Source organism: Osmia lignaria, chromosome 10 (assembly GCF_051020975.1).
Source record: "Osmia lignaria lignaria isolate PbOS001 chromosome 10, iyOsmLign1, whole genome shotgun sequence".
NCBI classification, from domain to species: Eukaryota; Metazoa; Arthropoda; class Insecta; order Hymenoptera; family Megachilidae; genus Osmia; species Osmia lignaria.
In genome coordinates, this window is record NC_135041.1 from 10,651,976 (window position 1) to 10,672,190 (window position 20,215).

General features: G+C 42.7%; 1 protein-coding gene across 3 annotated transcripts; it reads right to left on the reverse strand.

The window, feature by feature from the left end:
- Positions 1-1,237: 1,237 nt before the first annotated feature.
- LOC117611710 (growth arrest-specific protein 2) lies at positions 1,238-19,421 on the reverse strand. 3 transcript variants are annotated; one of them, XM_034339855.2, is made up of 8 exons: positions 18,809-19,421; positions 10,602-11,029; positions 4,365-4,489; positions 4,142-4,283; positions 3,107-3,353; positions 2,481-2,742; positions 1,795-1,920; positions 1,238-1,687 (listed from the first exon to the last, which is right to left on the reverse strand). In XM_034339855.2, the coding sequence occupies exons 2-8, from the start codon at positions 10,819-10,821 to the stop codon at positions 1,481-1,483; spliced, it is 1,329 nt and encodes a 442-aa protein (XP_034195746.1). In that variant the 5' UTR covers positions 10,822-11,029; positions 18,809-19,421; the 3' UTR covers positions 1,238-1,480. The 3 variants fall into 3 exon arrangements, with proteins under 3 accessions (XP_034195746.1, XP_034195748.1, XP_076546842.1); XM_034339857.2 differs by lacking the exon at positions 18,809-19,421 and adding an exon at positions 16,256-16,626; XM_076690727.1 differs by lacking the exon at positions 18,809-19,421 and adding an exon at positions 11,625-11,647.
- Between the last annotated feature and the right edge of the window lie 794 nt (positions 19,422-20,215).

Sequence of the window (20,215 nt, forward strand, 5' to 3'; positions counted from 1 at the left end):
ATACTATTCAATGATATATGATCAATAAATAAATGACTTATATAATTAAAGATTATATAAAATGAAACCGACCCTGTTATTTTTTACAATCTATGTGCCTTACGTTGCTTATCGCGGAAGATTAAGTGCACTAAGAGATTCGTCATTAAAGATTGCTGCAATGACCAAATGTATAATATCAAAGATATTGTTTCTCTCCTTCTACCAGTACTCTACAAAATAGATTGTATCGTACAATTTTTACATCTCAACATGATTATGTTTTATTACTGGCAATTGATTCCAAGACGGAGTTGTTCGAAAAATTATAATCTTTTGTAGATGTAAGGCGACAAGCTCGATTGAAAGTAACTTTACCTGAGTTCCTTAATTGCACTTGCTTTTAATTACGTGCGCGAGTCGACATCTCCAAGCTGAAATGGCTTTTACCTCTCGATACTCTACGATCGATGTAGATCGTTATGCCTAAAGGTAAACAACATTCCGATAAACCATTATTGCCATCATTCCAGCGGATCATTCCGAACTTTGGTCATTGCGGTCTTACGTCTACCTCTACCCACAGGTGCATCGTCCTCCCTTCTGTTTCTGTTAGACAATTTCCAAATCAAGCGTCAATATGCCTGTCGTCTGTGGAATGCGTGTCATTTAAACCCTTTCGCTGTGTATATCTAAATCTATACATACGTTCAAGGCGAATCGTAAAAGATTAAATATCGCGTTTCCTCGAGAGAAGATGGCATATTAACACGCTTGTTAGGACGTACGTTAAACATTAGTGCTCCCCAACCGCATTACATGACATTGTAAGAAAAAATAGTGCCATCCCCTGTAATATCTTATGCATGTACGAAGATAGGTGCACTTGGTATCGGTGTGTATATGATTACGAGAATAAAAGGAGATTGAATCGTGAAATAGCACAGGCGTAATATAAATCGCGTATCTCCGGGACGGTTTCGCTGATAGTCGAACAACGATACTGCTGTCTCTTCGCGTTTCAAACTTGAACGATAGCTTTGAATTAATCCCTCGATATCGTCAACGCACCACCTAGAGCGGTTGGAAAGAAGGAAAACTAGCGTTTATCAAAACCACTTCGATTTCTCTAACACTTTGAGAGCCGTACATTTCGAGGAATGTATGACTTTACATCGCAAAATTACTCGTTTTCAAATTGTAACTGATAAGCTTGAAGATCACGAATACGTGATATCAGCCGTCAAAGTGTTCGAAAAAGAGAAAAAAAAAAAAAAAAAAAAAAGAGGAAAAGGAAAATATCAGGCATCTAGTGTCGCAGCTCATCTATCAGCGTGGTGTTCCTCTCTTTCGAATCAATTTGGTAAACGAACGATAGTTTACTCTGTGAACGACACCCAGTCGTTACGTCGCGGATATCTACCGGTCGAAAATGGACTGACACGTAGAAGAGCATGAACGTGAAGTAGCGTGGACTTGTAAGAGGCACTGTGCTTTTAGGCTAGCGGGCCGAGACGGATTCCGGTGGAGGACTGCGATACTTGGCGCGAATTGGAAGAAAGTTGGCGTGCTTGTTGCCGTGAGGAGAAGGCGGTGTGCTGTCGCGGTTGAGGGTCCTCACCTGACAGGGATCGTGCCTCGCCAAGAAATGCTCCAAGGTGTCCCATCCACCACCCACTCTGACCATCATGTGTCTCCCTTTCAAAAGCTGCGAACACGTTCAGTAGCGTGGTCATTAGTAGTTGCTTATTAAAATTTCAAACTCGTCATATCTTCCTTTATATCTCCCACTGACTTCCAACAGAGAATACCTACTCGGATGAAGACGTTCCTTCCAGCGATGTGATACCGTCCTTCGCCGACTTTACGCACCTTCAACTTCGAACATTTCTCGGAGGGACATTGACAAAGTCTCTGAACAGCCTCCGTCGCTCTCCTCACCTGAGAACAACGTAAAAGTCGTGCAACAAAATGGTAACGACGTGTCTTTTTTTACGTCGACTTCCGACGGACGAAGAACGATCGGCTGTCACGCGAGATAAATCGAGCCGACTTGTCGCTAGGGAAAGTCGAAGATACAGGGACGATCCGTGTAACATCCGCTCCTTGATATGCAGGAATTCAAGCGTGCGAGGATACGAGACTCCGCGAGCGTGCAAACGCATACGTGAGAAAGCTTCGTGCGAGCTCTTTACTTCCATTGTTCCTTTCTTCTTTCTTCCTTACTCCTGGCCATTCATAACGTACGTGACTCAACGAGAAGCGTTCGTCTTTCTCTATGTATTTAGAGTAAACTGAACGTTCGCCTTCGATTTTACCCGCATATCTTTACCGCCAGTGAAACTGACTTCTTTGAGAGATATCGAAAAGCGAAAAAACTCGCATTAATGCTGTCACCGCAAATTCGATATAATTGTATAATTACGATAATTATGAATTTATTAGAAAGCAGCTTGATGTCAATGGATCTAATGGGCAAAAAAACGCTTCGATCAACGTACCTTGCGATCGAGTTCCGTTATCGGTCCTGTGTGTTCTGGAGGTTCAACCGGCGAGGGCAAAGGTGAGCTGGACGGTGATGGAACTTCGTCTGGATCCTCCGCGCTTCCACGAGACCAGTCGTCCTCCGTCGTGTCGCTAGGTACACCGTCGCTACCCGTTGGTCCATTATCGCTCACCGATCTTCGCATTTCCGGCTCGTGTGTTACGCCAGTCGTTGGATCCAACCATCTCGTCCCTGTATTTGCCACTTCCGACGCTGAGCTATAAATCATAATTATCTTCCGTCATCAATTAACGATGATACGAAGCAAGCGTACACCTGTGGTTAAGTTGAATGAATGAATCTAACGAATGTTTTTCACCAGAACGGTAGTTGAAATGGTTCTGTTACTTTTATCATAACCACACTCGCGTATCCTCCGCGACTTTAGCGTAAATACCGTAAGCTTTACACGCTATTCAAACACCGCCGCGCCGTTCCTTGCGTTACGCTCGAAGATAAGGTATTCGCTGTCTTTCTTAGAACGTAACGCCTCGCGGATTTACCAATTAGCCGAGTCCTTTTTCAGCAAATAGACTGTTCGAAAGAGTATCGAACACGGTGAAATAATTCCGGTACACGTACCTGCTGTGTTTGATCTTCTCTGGTTGCGGTCTGGGCGTCGCAGTCGGGGACGGTGATTGAAATTGCCATGAAACCAAGCTACTATGGGATATACCGCTATCGGACAAACAGTGAAGATCCCGCTCTTGTTCCGCCGCGATTTCCCTCTCGAGCTGCACGAGCCCAGGTGGTTCCACCGAGTATCTCGAAGCCAATCGAGCCACCTCCAGCAGGCACAACACGACGTTACGTGGTTGACCATGCAACACTGACGGAATTAGAAATTTTATATCGTTGTGCAATCAAACGTGTGCTAGAAGCACTTTAAAAAATGAGTCAGTTCGATAAATCCCGACCAAAGCCTCCGTGTAAAGGTAAAAATTCCCTCTCGTTCAAACAATGGACAAACTTTTTTAATCCTCTTCCTCGAGCTATTCATTTCTCTTACAGGCCGCGAGACCGTGCAGAGACAAAAGCTTTGCAAACGAGCCACGTGCACAGCAATTTAGGACCCGACGACGAATATGACACAGAAACCCACATCCACCTGCTTACGAAGGGCATTTTCAAAGATTGCAAGCTTTGTTCAGGAAATGCAACGAATGGAAAAATGCTCCATCATTATTGTGTTTCTATCGGGGCTTCGTTATGGAGCTTCGAATAATTACAAAATTAAAGCTGCATATCCATCCGTTATCGGTAACAGCGTTTAACCGAGCATACGCTGTAGTCAGAGAGTTACATCATTCGCGCGAATACTAGCGGGTTTATTGTTTTCTATAGCATTCGAAGCCGTTCAGGCGCGAGAACAAGCAGGAGAGGAGCTCGTTTTCAACGTTTCAGTCGGGTCGCGGTTAATTCACGACGATTACTCTCGCCCGATGGCCGCTTTACATTTGCATCCTCTAATTGTAAGCCTGTTGAACGGGACTGAGCTACGTAATTGGCAGGATTCTCGCTTTTAATCGGCGCGAATCGGAGCCATGTGTCGACGGGTGAAGCGAGTAATAAACGCCACTCGTGTCGTTGGAATTAAAATCAATTAGCAAGATTTACCGAGATCGTCGCTCTCGAATAGAAGATTCTCGTGTACGCCCAGACGCCTGCAGAATTGAATGAAGTTCTCCATGTTGTCGCGAGAAAAAAAGCTGCGCCTCGCTGCGTTCTCCCAGCATCTTCCTCTTATCAGTGGCAATGGCTGAAGAAAATCATGATTTTTCGTTATATTTTCCATCCATTTCCTATTTATTCGATTCTTTCATCGAGGAACAATTAATACCCCTTTCGCTCTTCCGGCGTCGATCGCTGTTCTAGCCTTCTCCTGGATGACCCTCGCCAGTCGACAAACCACCACTCCATTGTCCAGTGCCTCGAAGAAGTTGTCCCCTGTCACGATGTCAGCGTCTGAAATGAAAAAGGAACGTCGATCTTTTATCGCGACACGTACAACTTTAATTCGTCATTCGTCTCTGTAACGCTTCTCAAACGATGTATTAATCTTTGCGACGACGAACGAGCCGGCCTATTGCGTAAACGGTCACTCGAAAACAGTCGAGAGGATCCACCAAGTGGCGTCATTGTTGGAAACAATGGAGTCAACCCTTCTTATGCTCTCCACCATAGTCGAATTCTTCTCGTACGATGGTAGGGTGACTTGCCCTTTGTCGCAGAATTTCCTGGCTACAAAGTATGCGCGTTTTTCGGAGTCAAAAGAAATTTAATTACACTCTTTTACAGTCCCTTTTCTCTTCACCATTTGAAATATAATAGGTAATAAAAGATAGGAATCATTTTAATTGAATGAAGCAATTTTAGAAATAGACTGTTCCATTGATCATTTACGTCAGGGGAACGTGAGAAACAATTCTGAAGCTTCTGATTTATCTATCATCCCGCTACCTACTTAGAGAAAGGATCACCGGTTCGAATCGATGCGATTCGATCCACGTGTACGATGCGAGATCGACGAAAAATCGCATGCTCGAATACTCGAAGCACGCCCGGTCCAGCGAGAAATCATCCGACCGGGATGATCTCACGAGAGGCCAACTCGCGCGTAACTGCTCGAGATCGTTTCAATTTCGTTTCCACGCAGCCCGTGAAAACAGGATCAAGGCCAGGATTTTTCGAAATACGTCATCGGTGTCCTGCGAGACAGAAGAAGCAGACTTATTTAAGCTCGATGCGTATTCAATAATTCGAGCGAATTTCAGTGCTTCGGTTCTTAGCTTATAAATCTAGCGATGGGGTTAAGAAAGGTAGAGAAGGCGGCGAACATATCTCGTTGTTATCCCACGCTGTTGGAACAGATCGACGGTCGAGAATCTAAGGAAAACTCGACGGGCCGCGACACGATCCGTGCCACGTATATAGATATAGGTGGGATACGATGGGAAATAGGAACTAGGTTGGGCTGACGGAGCGATAAAGCCTGCTAGATACGGATGGTAATGAGAAGCAGCGCACAGGCTCGTGACTCGACCCGGTAACAATAGGGTTGCACCCGGGGCAGAAATGGGAAAAATGTGTTTTAACGGGCGGGCTTACGGAGTAAAGTCCATCACACGTTGCTCCGTAAAGAGGCACACGTGCACCGTGGTATACACAGACACGTGTGTACGACACATGTACACGAACGTTGGTTGGATCTGGTTCGCGAATATTGTTCGCATATGGTTGGGACACAATGGTGAACAGAGAGGTCGTGATAACGCCGGCTGCGCTGCCAGGATGCCTACCCTCTTTCGATATTGCGAAAGATCACGGGCGTGAGCGTATTTAAGTGCGAACTCTCCGACGACCAACAACAACAACAACTCGGTCACCCGGAACTTTGCACGATACTCTGGCGTGGCTCTAATTTATGTTTGACGTTACACGTCGACCAATAACGCGAACCTCGTGCTCTGCGTCTCTAAACACTTTCGAATGCGCGGCTCTTATTTTAAAGATGAAGCAAACCTGTGAAAACGTTTTGCATTAAAACACACGAGTTTTATTTTGAAAACACTTGTGACTGTGGACAAACTTGAAAGGATTACCTTACAGGTGCGAAATTATTCCATGAGAATTTCAACAGATTTTTGTGACACTTTTTTCTTTGGTATTTATTAAGGAAACGAAGATAAATGAGTAAAGTAACAGCTACAACGAAAGTCTTCCATCAGACCAGCAATTTCTTCGTGGCCTTGCCAGTGCTGTATACAAAAAGAAGAATATTCCATCGATTTTATCGACAAAACCTTCCTTCTTTTTACCTTAATAACGAAGGATTATGTACGTGTACGTATTTGTACCTAACAAACACGGTGACCTGCATTTTCTGCATATCCTTGATACTACCCTTCGATTTGAACGTTCGCCTGACCTCTTTAGTAAGATTCAAGCCTTTTTCGGAATATCCTCCCCGCGTTGTCCTTGGCATTGTTCGATCGATGCATTAATTCGTGCAAGATACATAACCAGTTGCCATAAAACATATCGTGACGCGGTAGCTTCAGACCCCACGCAGTATGTCTTTAAATGAAAGAAGCGGAGAACGATGGTGTATATTTAAAATTAAATTTGTTCTCCGTCATTGATCGAAGGATTGACGATATCGAGAGAAGGTTAATTTTCCCTTTGCAGAGGGGATCGTTACGTTTCGTCTGGTCGAAAGATTAGCAGCACTCGAATCGTTTCGCTGCGATATATCGGAGTGGTGGTACGATGGTAGCCGGGGTCGTAGGTCTCTCCTCTGTACGATTCACGGCTCGCTGCTCGTGCATGGCCCGTGCCCGTTCGCAATGCTCGCGTCTCATCGGTTCCGCAGCCACAGAACCGATGAGCTCGCACACAAACGCGTATTAGGAAGGCATACGCCCATTATGCGTAATGCGGCTTCAGGTACCCGTGCGATGCGACCAGGGAGAAGAAGTGGCACGAAGGAAGAGGGGTGCCCGCTTCGACTTCCGGTTGAGTCAGACCCGTTGCAACTGCTGCAGACGCAGGGTGTGGGGGCGAAAGGTCCTTCCGTGCGTATTATTTTCATACAGAGCCGTGATAAAATTTGGCCATTCGATTAAACGACTTTGAACGATGCCTGACGATGATTGACGTTTCGACAAGAGACACTCGCGTGGGACGGATCTTCCTGGTTATTTACTTTTTGCTGTTGGATTTAATAGACTTTCGATGATTCACCGAAAAACGTTCGATAGTTAAATTGGACTAGGATCAAACGACTTTCAGGTTTAGCCTTTGTTACAGAAGTTGCGTGGGAGAGATTATGACCGTTTGGAGGATACCTTTTCTTTTTTATTGGAAGATTTTATAGTGTAATGTCCGTTCGGATGAATGTTTCGAAATTCCAAACGGTTTTGCAACGTTTGTTAACAAGATACGTGGATCTTTCGTCAATAAAGTGGATAGAACATCGTTGTTTAATGTTCGATGGCCTTCGATGACCAAACCGAGACTCGTTTCCAGGGCTTTGATATCTAACTTTTAATCTAACAAATCGCTTTTGAATCGAGGACACCGGTGAGATATTGCTTCTTGCAATTTTATCGAGACAAGCAGAGAAACTTCTGTTATCTGCAATGTGAATATTTAACAAAGTGAGATAAACTGAAGCAACTTTCAAATTTAGAAACGGAGCTCAAAAGCAGTTTAAATTTCAAATAAAAAAAAAGATTTAAACCTCGCAGGGTCATTAACTTTAGATATCGATCTGAAAATTTACGTAAAAAAAGGATAGCGTTAATTAGACCAACAGACGAACGAATAAATTCAGTTTAATCATCGAAACGTCGGTTCCCAGTTATTTTTCGCTATATAGTTTGCGCAAACACCCCGTAACTCTCTCACCCTCGCATTAAATTCCCCCTCGATTGAATGCAGACAGGAGAGCTGACCGACACGCTGCATTTCAAGCGGTCTCCGCTTGCACAGAGCCGAGTGTGGGTGTGCACTTGAATGGTACACTCGGAAACGAGAATAGTAAGTACACGGCAAAGGTACCCACACGATTCTACCGTAAAGGCTGCCGACCTATCTCCGTCGTTCTTGCTTTGAAGCTGCACGAACAGCCGCGTGTCAGCCTGATATTGCGTTCAGATATAATTAGATGCATCCGATCGGCATCGATGCTTTCGATTTGTCACGTATCACAATGTCCAGAATTTATTAATAAAATAACTTGCCGTATAAAAATTAAAATATACATATTCAATAAATATTCTGTGTAGATAAGAATTTTTGATAATATAATAAGATTTTGATCTTAATAATAAAAAAAACAAAAAGCGATAATCGATTTAATTTCTCGAAAAGAGCAAACCGATTGCCCGTTTCTCTGTCCGATTTTATCTTCAGGGCCGTACCGAGGAGGTACTTATCGATGTCAAGGAAGGTTGTTTCGGTACGAAATGTTCGTTACGTTGCCATATATTTTGGTGAACGGAGCGTGCCGCGTGGACGATCGCGGTTTCGCCTGCGACCTCGAAGAATCCAGCCGCAAGATCTGGACCACCATGAAAGATTACGACACGAGCGGTTGCTCCGAGAAAAACGACTACACGAACCAGCTGGTACCGTGTGTCGTCTGGGGATGCAACGGGGACGGTTTCGAGTTAACTTGAATTACGTGCAACCACGTTAACTGACGGATTGATAAAAATGAGATCATCGACCGTTCAAAGTTCTTAAACGAATATTGTTATCTTTGCACACTAAACGTCTGCTAAGCTTTCAGTAGAAAGTTACATGAAAAGGGGTTACAAATGATTTATTTTTTACAGAATGAAATTGAAGCACAAGTCATTGAGTAAAAGTAGGATAAGGAATAGCGTGTATTTACTTGTTAGAACGATACACCTTTCGAACAGCGACTCCGATACATCAGGGCGGTTCTATTTTACTGATCGACTCGTATTGGCGCCGTATTAGGAAGGTAGTAGTTCAGAAACGCGGTCACACTAGTAGCTGTGATTGAAAAAAGAAAAACCATCGACTTTCCGCGAAGTGGTAACTGATAAAAAAGAAAGGGAACACATCCGTTCAGAAAGAGACGCAAGAAGTTTACATAGAATTTCGGCAGAAGTAACCCACCGATTCAACGAATGTTAAAAACCGATCAATTTCAGGGTATAAATGAAAAAAGATGAAAGTACCGTGTGAATCCGTAGTCTCGTTAACGAGGTAAACTAAAAACAGCAGAGAAATCAGAAACTGTAACGATTCAGAGCGAGAAGCAGATAAAACGATTGGACAACGCTCAAAGAATGGCTCGTATTCGTTGAACTTACCCCTGCTTTCTCGGGCAGAACCAGAAAACAATGTTTTAAGGTTCTTCTTGTCCATGCTACGTTGATTCTCAGAAGTTTTCGCGCGGTAATCAGCTAAACGAAGGGAACTTTCACCTACTTTGAAATTCGATAATGTATCGTGCTACGATAGTACTTATTTTCCATCAATCGACGCAGTTTGATCGATGAAATTGGGCAGATTTTTTAAATATTATTCTTTCAAAGTCTTTCATTTACAAACTTGGATGTTTGATAATTAATAATTCAAGGGTTAATTATGTAGATTTTCAAGGATCTCTATTTAAACAAACTCGATGGCTGTTCATCTCCCTAATGAATTCCATTTTACCGATGCAAATTATTCCAGAAATAAATCCATTCCGATCGATGCAAATTTCATCCATAACTAACGGCCATCGCATCAGTCCGATTGGACAGCATCTAAATCGTTTTCAAATCACACTGCATTCTGTTAAATTTAATCTATCAGACCTTGAAGCGTATCTCTTTGATACTTGGCTATCAAACGTTTCATTTAGGCAATTATCAATAATCGTGAATAATTACTGTCATTCATGGCAATCTAAACGCGCATGTTCTTGGCAGAACCGAGCCGTATTATTTCTCCTTTTTGCCTTCAAATAAGGATTACTAAGAGGATCCGTGGCTCTGCCAGAAAATGTGACGCGTGTATAGTCTTTGTACAGTTTTCGCAGCATCTGGTGCGACGTGGGAAAGGATATCCGTAACATTTGGCCTTTGGTTTTCTTGCGTTTTCGACGGATCGTCATGCGATCCGGGACACGCGAAAAAGTTGTTCGCTCTTCCGGTTATAAAACTTGACAACTCAACTATTACTTACAAATCAAATAAATAACGTCGCGTTCAGCTTGCAAAGTCGTTCGAGCATCGCTACGCTAATCAAGCCGCTCCGAAACAGTCCAATTAATTCTTTACCCTTTTTCATGGTCTACGAACCAATCAAGCACTCACCTTTCAAGAACAAACTTCCCGACCCGAAATAAAACAAAGAAACTTTCCAAAGATTTCCTCCAATCAACATCAAACAAGCTGCCTATCGTAATTCGTTCCCAGAGCCCCGAATTAAGGCTGTAACGAAAATTCGATCTATCCTTCCACGGAATTCGTGTCGCTAATAAAATATCCAAAGCTTCCAGAAACTGTCTCGATACCTCTGAGAAAATTCTGCAAAATATTTATGTACTTACTCAACGTTTTATTGATCCAATCAGCCAGATCCTCTTGAAGCGGTAGCAACTGTCTGCTCTGAGCGGAGTGCAGACGTTCGTGATAAAACTCGGCGAACTCTTCCTCTTCCGGCGAAGGCCTCGGTACGTCGGCCCGATTGAAAACAGTCACCGAAGTGGGTCCCCAGCTGCTACGATAACGAGTGTGCTGAGACGAAGGGAATCGATTGGTGTACGACATCCTGGGGTTCGCGCGAAGGGGTTGAAGAAGAGTGTCCCGGTGGCCCGCACCGGCTTCTCTTTCTCCTCTTCCTCGACGTTTATCTTCCCCTTTCTTCCGAGTCTGTTCCTCGTCCTCTTTTAGATGCACCGCTCTTCCCCTGATCTTTTCACTACTGCACAGTCCCGATTACGTCCTGGGATGCGGCACGTCTGGCGATTACGTGAACCTGAGGAGAGCAGAGAAAATTCCAAACGTTATCGTGCGTCTGGAGAGAAACGTGGCAACGGTCGTTCTCCAACGGTCGATCAGATAGAATGGAAGGAATCAGTGACCGCACGCACGCGTCTTTTCGGATGAAAGAGACGAGATTATTCGTGGGATCAAACGATAGGATGCCGGAAGAGAGGCGATCACGGCCTGTAACCATAAACGGGACAAGAGACGAAGAGTGGTGCTCGGAGGTCTCCGGGCGGAATGACTGGCAGCCAGGGAAACGAGCCTCGAGTGTGCTTTTTCGGAATGAATGGGTTTTATGTTACAGGGATCTGCTTATGGGATGTTGGCTGGTAATGTTTCGTGATAACCTTGAGAGGGATGAGAGTGCAGCTTCGAGTGCTGTTCGGTGAACGAAGGCGTGTACCGTTCCATGATCGAGCACGATTTCAAGATACGATTTTTCGGTATACGTCTTTCGTTTTCGCGAACAGTCTGACTGTCGTGTCGGGTTAACTATGACCCAGTTGTAAATGGAACGAGTTGAAATGTTTTATGAGTCAGTGTGCGGTCTTCATTTGTACGAAATAAAAGCGAATCGAACTCACACAGCGATTGATCCGAGCAGTCGATGCAAATTTTCCCGAACCGTCTCGCGAGTTCGCAGTGTCCACAAACGCCTCCGTATTTAAACGATATTCAAATTCGCCATTAACATTCGACGCGACACGTGTCACGCACCGAGCTTCGCAATTTTGCTGAATCCGTTCGCGTGGGATTGACGAAACTCGCAAGAGGGACAGGAGGAAAATATGCAGAAGAAACAGAAAAAAAGAAATCCGGGAAAAAAACGATGAAATTCTCGTAAATCTTTTCAGACTCCTTAAAGGATGCGTCTATCGCCTCGGGTGACGCGTCGGATGGAGTAAATATGCGTTACGGATCGATGAAATGAAAATCCTGATAATCGTCTCGTGTTCAAACCTACGACTGTCCTTCGACATCGATCTATTAACTGTTTCTGTCCGATGTAACGCGATCTCTTGTAAACAGATGACAACCGAAGCTCATATCCGAGCAACAATATTCTGTTTTTTTTATTGGAAACGCGGCTTTGGCTCGTTAAGAGTAGTTAATCCTCGCACGGCGAAGGTTTAAACTTTTTATTTTCAAACGTGGAATGTGTTAGGTATACAACTTTCTTTCGCAATTTTCCTGGATGGCGAAGAAAACGAAATCGATGCAGTGTTTCGTAATGAGACATTCGATTAAGAAGATAGGATCTGAGCAATCGCGAGGATTTCTCGTTCTCATGGCGAACGTGTAGGCGAAATATATCACCTCGATGGAGTTGTTCATTAATCAAACGGGCCAGGTGATCGATTATACAACGACAGCTGGTCAATTAATAGCATTTTCGCGTTATCGTGATAAATGGAGCAGAGAAACGAGCTTGTCGGTCTCAAGGTAAGGCACCTATGCAACGAAAGATAACGAGAAACCTTCTGTGTATTTTCGTGTGCGTGGATAATATCTTAATTACATATTCGTTTCGTGCAGAGGTTGGGAAACTGATTGTCTCGTATGATTTTTAAAGCAGTATTCGTGTCACCGATGCATTATCTTTTCACGTATTATTTTCTAAGACACCCACGTTGCAATCCAGTCTAAATTGAGGGAAATATCATAAGATGATATAAAATTTGTATAGAATGGAAACGATTCCATTCTTCGATTCTTTGAAATAACTGGTGACCACGACACGGTTAATCAATTTTCCACGGAATACGCGATTCTCGCCCACGGAACGATATAAGTTATTCGATTTGCACAAACGTATATTTACAGCCTCCAAGTTTTGCAAGATAATCGCGGCTGTTGGTCGGCAAAAAGCAGATTGAATTAATTGTTCCACTTGGAGAGCGACGCTGTGTTGCAAATGCCAAGCAGCACCCACGCGTTGCGTTGATTTTAATTAATTCCTTGCGGCGCAACTGACGCCGCACGAAAATGTCGTGCATCGGATACACAGTGGATCGTGTCTAGAGGTGTAGACGTTCTAGCAACGGATGTTAACGTTGAATCGAGAAGGAAAAATGCATTAAAGGGCGCTCCATTTGTTCCCATCGCGCATGGGAAAATAGGAAAATCTGTGTGAAGTCTTATAATTTCATTAGCCAATTACTAATTCCAAAGGAAATTGGGTTTCTGTTGTAATTTCTACCTTTCTAGCGTGCTTTTTCCTTATTCACTTTTCTTAATCATTTCTCTGAAATACTTTGAAATATTTCCGTCTTTCGGAAATTCAGAAACGGTAATCGCGTTTCAAATAGGACATCGTCGAAATAGGAGGGACGATTTTGCAGCCACCTAATAAAATCAGCTCGCGTCGACATAAGCAACGAGCCAGCCTCGTTATTCAATCAAGAAAACCACATCGATGTCCACGTCCATGGAGCAACGACCGCCCAACGATCGGATAATCGCTGAATTGGATCGTCGATCGTTCGTGCGGCTTCCTAGACGCTTCCCAGAAATATCGGCTAGCTGGTGCCAGCAAATCGAGTCTTACTATGAACTTTACTAGTCGCACATATAATTCATCGATGTGTACGTCCGGTTTGTAATTCTCGCGACGCGCGTAGGTGACAATCCGCTACGAGCGAAGCACGTGTTACGCGTTGAAACCGCGATCACTCGTGATCATTTCGCGTTGCAATATTTCCTTTATAAGCGGCAACGTTTCTACTTGTTTAATACGTTCACTACGAACGCGGTGGATTGATCGCGAACGCATTAGTTGTGATTTCTCTAATTTTAATCCATCAGATCAAACGCTTTCCAATAGAAATTTCTATAAATTGTAGCAATTTTTCGAAATATTTCTTCGCGGGTATTTCGATTATAATGAAAATATTTAGAGGTGATTGTCGAGCACGTGGGTGGTGGATTAGGCGGGAAGATAGTGTCGTTGTCGAGCCATCCTTAAACGGAACCGACAAAGTCGCGTGGCAACCTCCAGGAGAACGCGATGAAAGCGATACGTTAGATCCGCCGGAAGGTTGGTGTTTTGTTGCTGTTTTTAATCCATTTGCATCAACAACCGGGATATTCTACTCGCGATTTCTTGTACGTCTTTGCCGTCGTACTTCCACGGGAGATAAGCATTTTTCGAACGATCAAGAAATCTCAAGGTATAATTTAATCCTTTCTCCAGCCCAGTTCTGACCAGTTTCAACGTCTCAATTTGTCTTTTGAACTTCAAAGTCGAATCACGTCCGACACGTGTTTTGCTGCTGTTTCAATGCTGGACAAGCTTCGCTCGATTAAATGTAATAACAGTGTTTAACGCAATGAGAACGAGAGGAAAAGAGGATGAAACAGAATTTTTCTACCGTGAAACCTGAAAGAGAAATCCTGCTTTGTACCCTGCTGTGCATTTCAAAAGACACACCACTGTATCGCGTTGTAAACCGAGAATCTTTTATTGAGTTATTTCAATCTTGCGCTTATATGTATAAAAATCTACGTTTGTTGAAAAAGAATTTAAACAAAGGAATATAAGATATTTCAAGAAAGGGTGTAAAATTCTAAGTCTAAATTGTCATTAAAAAATTTAAAAGAGACCCATTTTTGAACAATTTTTATATTCCAAAATTAAATTATTCCGAAGTTAAAATAGATGACGGCTAACACGTGATTCTATTTATTCCGGAATTCGTTGCACGTGGCTTTTCTTTGACTGACAGAATGCCGAGTTTCTTAAAGAATCGCTCGGTTGCTCTAATTAAGGGTTTCCCTTGTTCGGGAGGGTAGTGAAAAGATTCTTTTGAAATCAGCGCGTTGGACGTTGAATGCAACGAGAGAACTGGACCGCGTCGATGAAACGTTTCCTTCGTAAACTTCTCCTGTGCAAACTTTCATACAAGAAACCATTTGTATTTAGATGACCGATGATTCTACCTGCCTGTTAACGGTATCCAGTATAATAAACCGAGGAAACATTTATAGGTACAACTTGTTTATAACTTAACGAACTATCTGTCGACGCTTCTACATCCTAAATCACGAAGATCCATGTACCTGCAAGGGCAAGAACAGTTAGGTCCGTAATCCCTAATAAGAACCATCTGAGGCCATTCGAGAAAACTCCCGGAATTTCAATAATAAAATAATCCAGGATTAGTTGTGAACGCAGCTAGCCTCTTACCTAGCAGGCATTGAAAAAGTTTCTTTTTAAATAAAAATTTCTGAGTAAAATGAAAAAATCAAGCGAAGTTTCAAAGTGCAACATAAATTACATTCTCTTCCGATTGATATTTCAATCGTTTCAAGATCAATCGAATGCGTGTTTTAGAATAAAAATTTATAATTGCTTCGATAAGTTGCATAATAGCAAGGAAAATTGTACCATAAAGAGATCGTTGATCCTGAAACGTTTCTAAATCCTTTAAAATTGGAAAAGTGGTTCAAGCTTATTCCGTGTCTTTTCTCTAACAGGGATCTAACTTTCGCGTAATGAAATAATTACACGGTCGCTTACGCGTATCCTTACGCAGTCGAAAACAATTGGAAAACAAATTCTCCTGTTTATTTTTCTGATCGTCCCTTCGGCAGAGTTCGATTTCAATACCGTAGAAAATCAGGAGTCTCGTCCGATCGAGGAGAACGCGTAGAGTTTGCACTTTTTATTTCGATGTCAGTTAACGAGAAGAAAGAGATCGAAGGAATTCGGCGAGATACAAATGCTTCGAATTAATTAAATCGCATAAACAGAGCGTGCCTCTCCAATTACCGTTCTTTCCACTGGGCCACACGTTTCTACGTGGTTCGTCCGATACAGAACGTGATTTTAAGATACCTGTAGTTTCAGGAGAATGATAGAGTTATAAAAGAGAAGAGTGATGGAACGTTCAGATAGAAGAAGCCCCACTTTATTTAGGATCAGTAGGTATGGCTGCGAGAAAGCATGAAGGAAATGAGAATATATTCCCTGGACAGGTATACCTGAACGTAAATAAAGCAGCCAGCGTTCCCTTTGAAGTCGCCTTCCAAAGACCCGGCAAGGTCCAAGGAAAACAGAGGAAAAAGATTGCTTACGCTCGGCTAGTCGATTAAAACCCTTTTAACCTGTTCGATCGTAATTACTTCTATCAATCTTCATTTTATCAGACTTCGCTCACAATATTCTATAGCGTGACCGCTGGATAAGAATGAACCCTGATCATTAAAAACTCACCCAAGTCTCGGTTTATGTTTACACATGTCTTCGTATACGGTGATCAACGTGTTAAAATTGAATTATTCAGAATTCAATCGATAAGCAGTAGAGACAAGCAGGAACAAGGCTCGTGGAGATATAATTTTAAAGAGCGGTAATGCTCCGTTAGCGGTAATAAGATTGAAGTAATAAGTAACATTTTTGGAGCGTGACCATCGCAAACACGCGTACGTGGTACAGGACGTTCTACTAATCGGAAAATTAGAGAAGCGGCCAAAAATTTTTTCCTCTCCTCGTGCTATGCTTCCCTATAGGTACCAAGGGTCCGTCCGGAAGGTCGGCGACGCACGGTACTTAGATCTTGTGTTTCAGAAATTTAAGCTTTGTCACTGAAACAAACAACTTCTACGTGAAATATTTCTTCATAATTTCAGCAGTTAGATAAATAACAAATTTACATATAAAAATATTTTCTCACTTGCAAGAAAAGAACGCAGGTCGAAAAGGTTAACGTTATACTGAAAGTGGGCGATCTAACTGCTTCGTGCAGTCTACAAGAAAGACATAAAACACCAAGATAACACCGAAACCTGTACTTCGAAAACGATTAAGAAAGTATGCCTGCTTATCCACGCTACTTCGTCGAACATAGATTAACTGCACTTACGATGCCCGAATGTTTTGTCAGCTCACTTTTGTTATCGTTTTGTTATTTTCCAAGAGCAAATTGCTAATCTATGCCGCGATATTTTCTTATCGCCAAACAATATTTTGTTAATAAAAAATTGTCAGAAAAATTCAACTCGAGTTGCTTCATTCGAGCGAACCGACACGAGAGAAAAGATTATGCAACCGATTGAATGAAAACCCACCATCGAGTTATTATAGTGTTTCCAAGAAAACTGTTTCAAAATTGTTTTGTGTGGATTTTATTGTGACACGTTGTTGCCAATGAAAACATAACTGTGAATCATCCAAACGTGCAATTGCATGCATATATAATGTAAAGTGTAAACTTCCAGGTTCGGAGAAAGATACAAATGATGAACAGATTTAAAGAAATAATTTACACGATTTAATTTATCGGTCCCATTTAAATCGTCTAATTGTTCTTCCTCGAAACGAATGATTCAGACTTCATTACTGTCCCTCGTTAGCTTCAAAAGAAAAGCTTTTCGTCATCGAGGACTACGAAGGCACGATTTCAATCAATGTCCCTGCCATCGGATTAGAATAATTGCGATTCTGTTAGAGGTAAGCTGGAATTCAATTTTCCAACAGGGTCGGGCCAGGTTGGCCGTCAAACATTTGTCCCAGTGATTTATCAGAGAAATGGGCATCCATCGCATTAAAAGGCAACCTCAATTACAGAAGAAGACGATGTTTGTATATTTATTACACCAAGACGACCAAAGACTGCTTCTCGCCTATGCCGCGTAATGAGGCTCGTAAAGGCAGGCCGTTGTCCGACGCCTTAGAAATTCTTTAATGACTTTATGTCGTACCGCGCATACGAAGAAACGCCATTTAAGCCTCGTTCTACAGTACAATGATGTTTTCGTGTCAATTTTGTTCAGTTTGTTTAGCGTGCTAGATAATGAAATACGAGTTAAATAGGAGCGAAGCAGCTACTACGCAGACTGTGAAGAAACGATAGCATAAGAGTGGATGAGAAGCAACCGAGCGATGATAATTAGTACCAATCAATGCGTGTTCCCCGGTCAAAGAGGTAAACATTCGTCGACAATGAGAGTTAATAAAGTGTATACGAAACTTGGGCTACGATAATGGATAAACAGACGGGAATGAGATTATACAACTTCGGTTCTGATTCATTGCTGTCAATGTTTCATGGTAAATATAAACGAACAGGAATGGTACATGCCTACACGATTTTTCATTGATCACGTTTAGGTTGGTAACCCCTGGTAATTCGCGTCAATTGCGTTCAATTTGATTCTAAACATTTTACAGTGTAAACGAAGGGTGACGATCAGCAGGGTGACTCTTACTTATCGTTGCCTCCAAAGTATCTCTACTACTCGTACCACTCGTTGATTAATTAATAATTCAAGCACCAATATCGATTGAGCTAGTGGTGATTCCGGAAATTTGCTAAGTCTCGTTACATTTATCTTGCGACGAAAATATTGGAAAATTTGCAAACTATAAATTTTAGGTAATAGAACTTCAAGTCGTTCGCGGAGAATTTCACGGATCTGCGTTACACTCAAGTAATATTATTAATATTACTTTCATTTATTTCATTAATTTAGCGATTGCCCCTTAATAAGGTAGCCGTACAACTGATTGTCCACACAAGGGTTAATAACGCGTTATTGGTCGAAATGCGAACCTTCGAATTCATTAATTCTAAGTTAACCTCGATTACGCGCAGAATGAATAGTAATGTAAGAAGACGGTCAATAACAGCTCAATAACATACTCCGATTACCATCTTCGAACCCCACCTCCCGCCCTTATCGGTCCTTTTCTCAGAAAGAATCGTAAACTAATGCCGCTTCTATCGAATTATGAAGTAAACCTTTACAATTCGTAAACGTCTCTTACCTGACGGATCCCGGTAAACATTGCTCGTATCCGTCTCTAACTTGGTGTTCCCTGTCGCTCCGATTCATCGAAGACAGCCCACAAGAATCGAGACGTTGGTAGCTGACATTCCGAGCGTACCTACACTCTTGAACGATGCACAAGAACGAAACAGACGCGTACTCGTCGATCATCCGATCGCAACTGCAGCCCTTCGGTGCCGTTGCCGGTTCTGTTGCCGGTGCCCGTGAGAAAGAGAGGGAGGGACGAAGGAAGGGAAACAGCAAGGAAGCGAGACGAACTGATGCGGAAAAAAAAGAGAGCGAGAAAGAGGTGTTACCGAGACAGACGAGCCGCCCGCTGTTTCTCCAAGCGGTCACGGTACGAGCTGACGGCTACTATTGTGTACTTACTTCGCGTACGATCGTTCTCACGCGAGTCCCGCGGAAGGATGTTTCTTACGCAAAGATTACGACGCCGCAAGCGTCGCCACTTTCCTTCGTGCCCTTAATCGAGGATATTAAGTGTCTACTTTACGATTTCTTTTTTCTTATTTTTCCTCTTTTTTTTTTTTTTGTTTTGTTTGTTTGTCAATCGTCAAGGAACACCACGTGCAACACCACGCCAACGCGTACCGGCCTCAGCAACCGTGCACTGCAAATACGCGCGAAAACGTGCATGCGCAGAAGGTTGGAACAGTGGTGCGCATGCGCCAGCGCACGCACCCATTGCGTATATAGGATCCACACGAGCTAGTACATCGGGCAAACACCCCCTTGGCCCGTGTCAGTGCTCTTCAAACCCTCGCCAACCCCCGCCATTCATCCCCAGCACATTCACAGAGGAAATCCCCTCGACTACGAGGATATACCCTCCCGACGAACCCCTTAATCAATACTCGTCGTTCTCTGGCGACCAGGAACGTTATCCTCCGGGCCTTACTCTGCGGACCAATTTTTGGCACGTCGACGAGTTTCTCCTGTCACGTTTTGTACTTAAGGAAGAAACTTTATTCCATCGTGTTACATTGCTTGTACTTTCGAGAATAAAAAGATATGAATTTATCGAATTTTGTTTCCTACGGATATTTTCATTCAGTTTGAGAGCATTGAAGAAATCAAATACGGATCAATAATTGTTCTTGTTGGTTATTAATGATATGATTGGTTGAAGTTTGAATTTATTGATTTAATGCAAGGCGAATAACAAAAGGAAACAACATCCAGGGAAGGAACGTTAGATAACTGCGACTAAACGATAAAGTATTAAAGGAAAATCAAAGGGTATGATGATCCCTACGGAAATAGCATCACGATCCTATGAATTATTTTATTAACCACGGTGTTTGGAGGAAGAAAGTTATTTTCAGCAACAACATTTAGCGATTACATACATACATATAGACGTATCATTAAATATAATAACGTA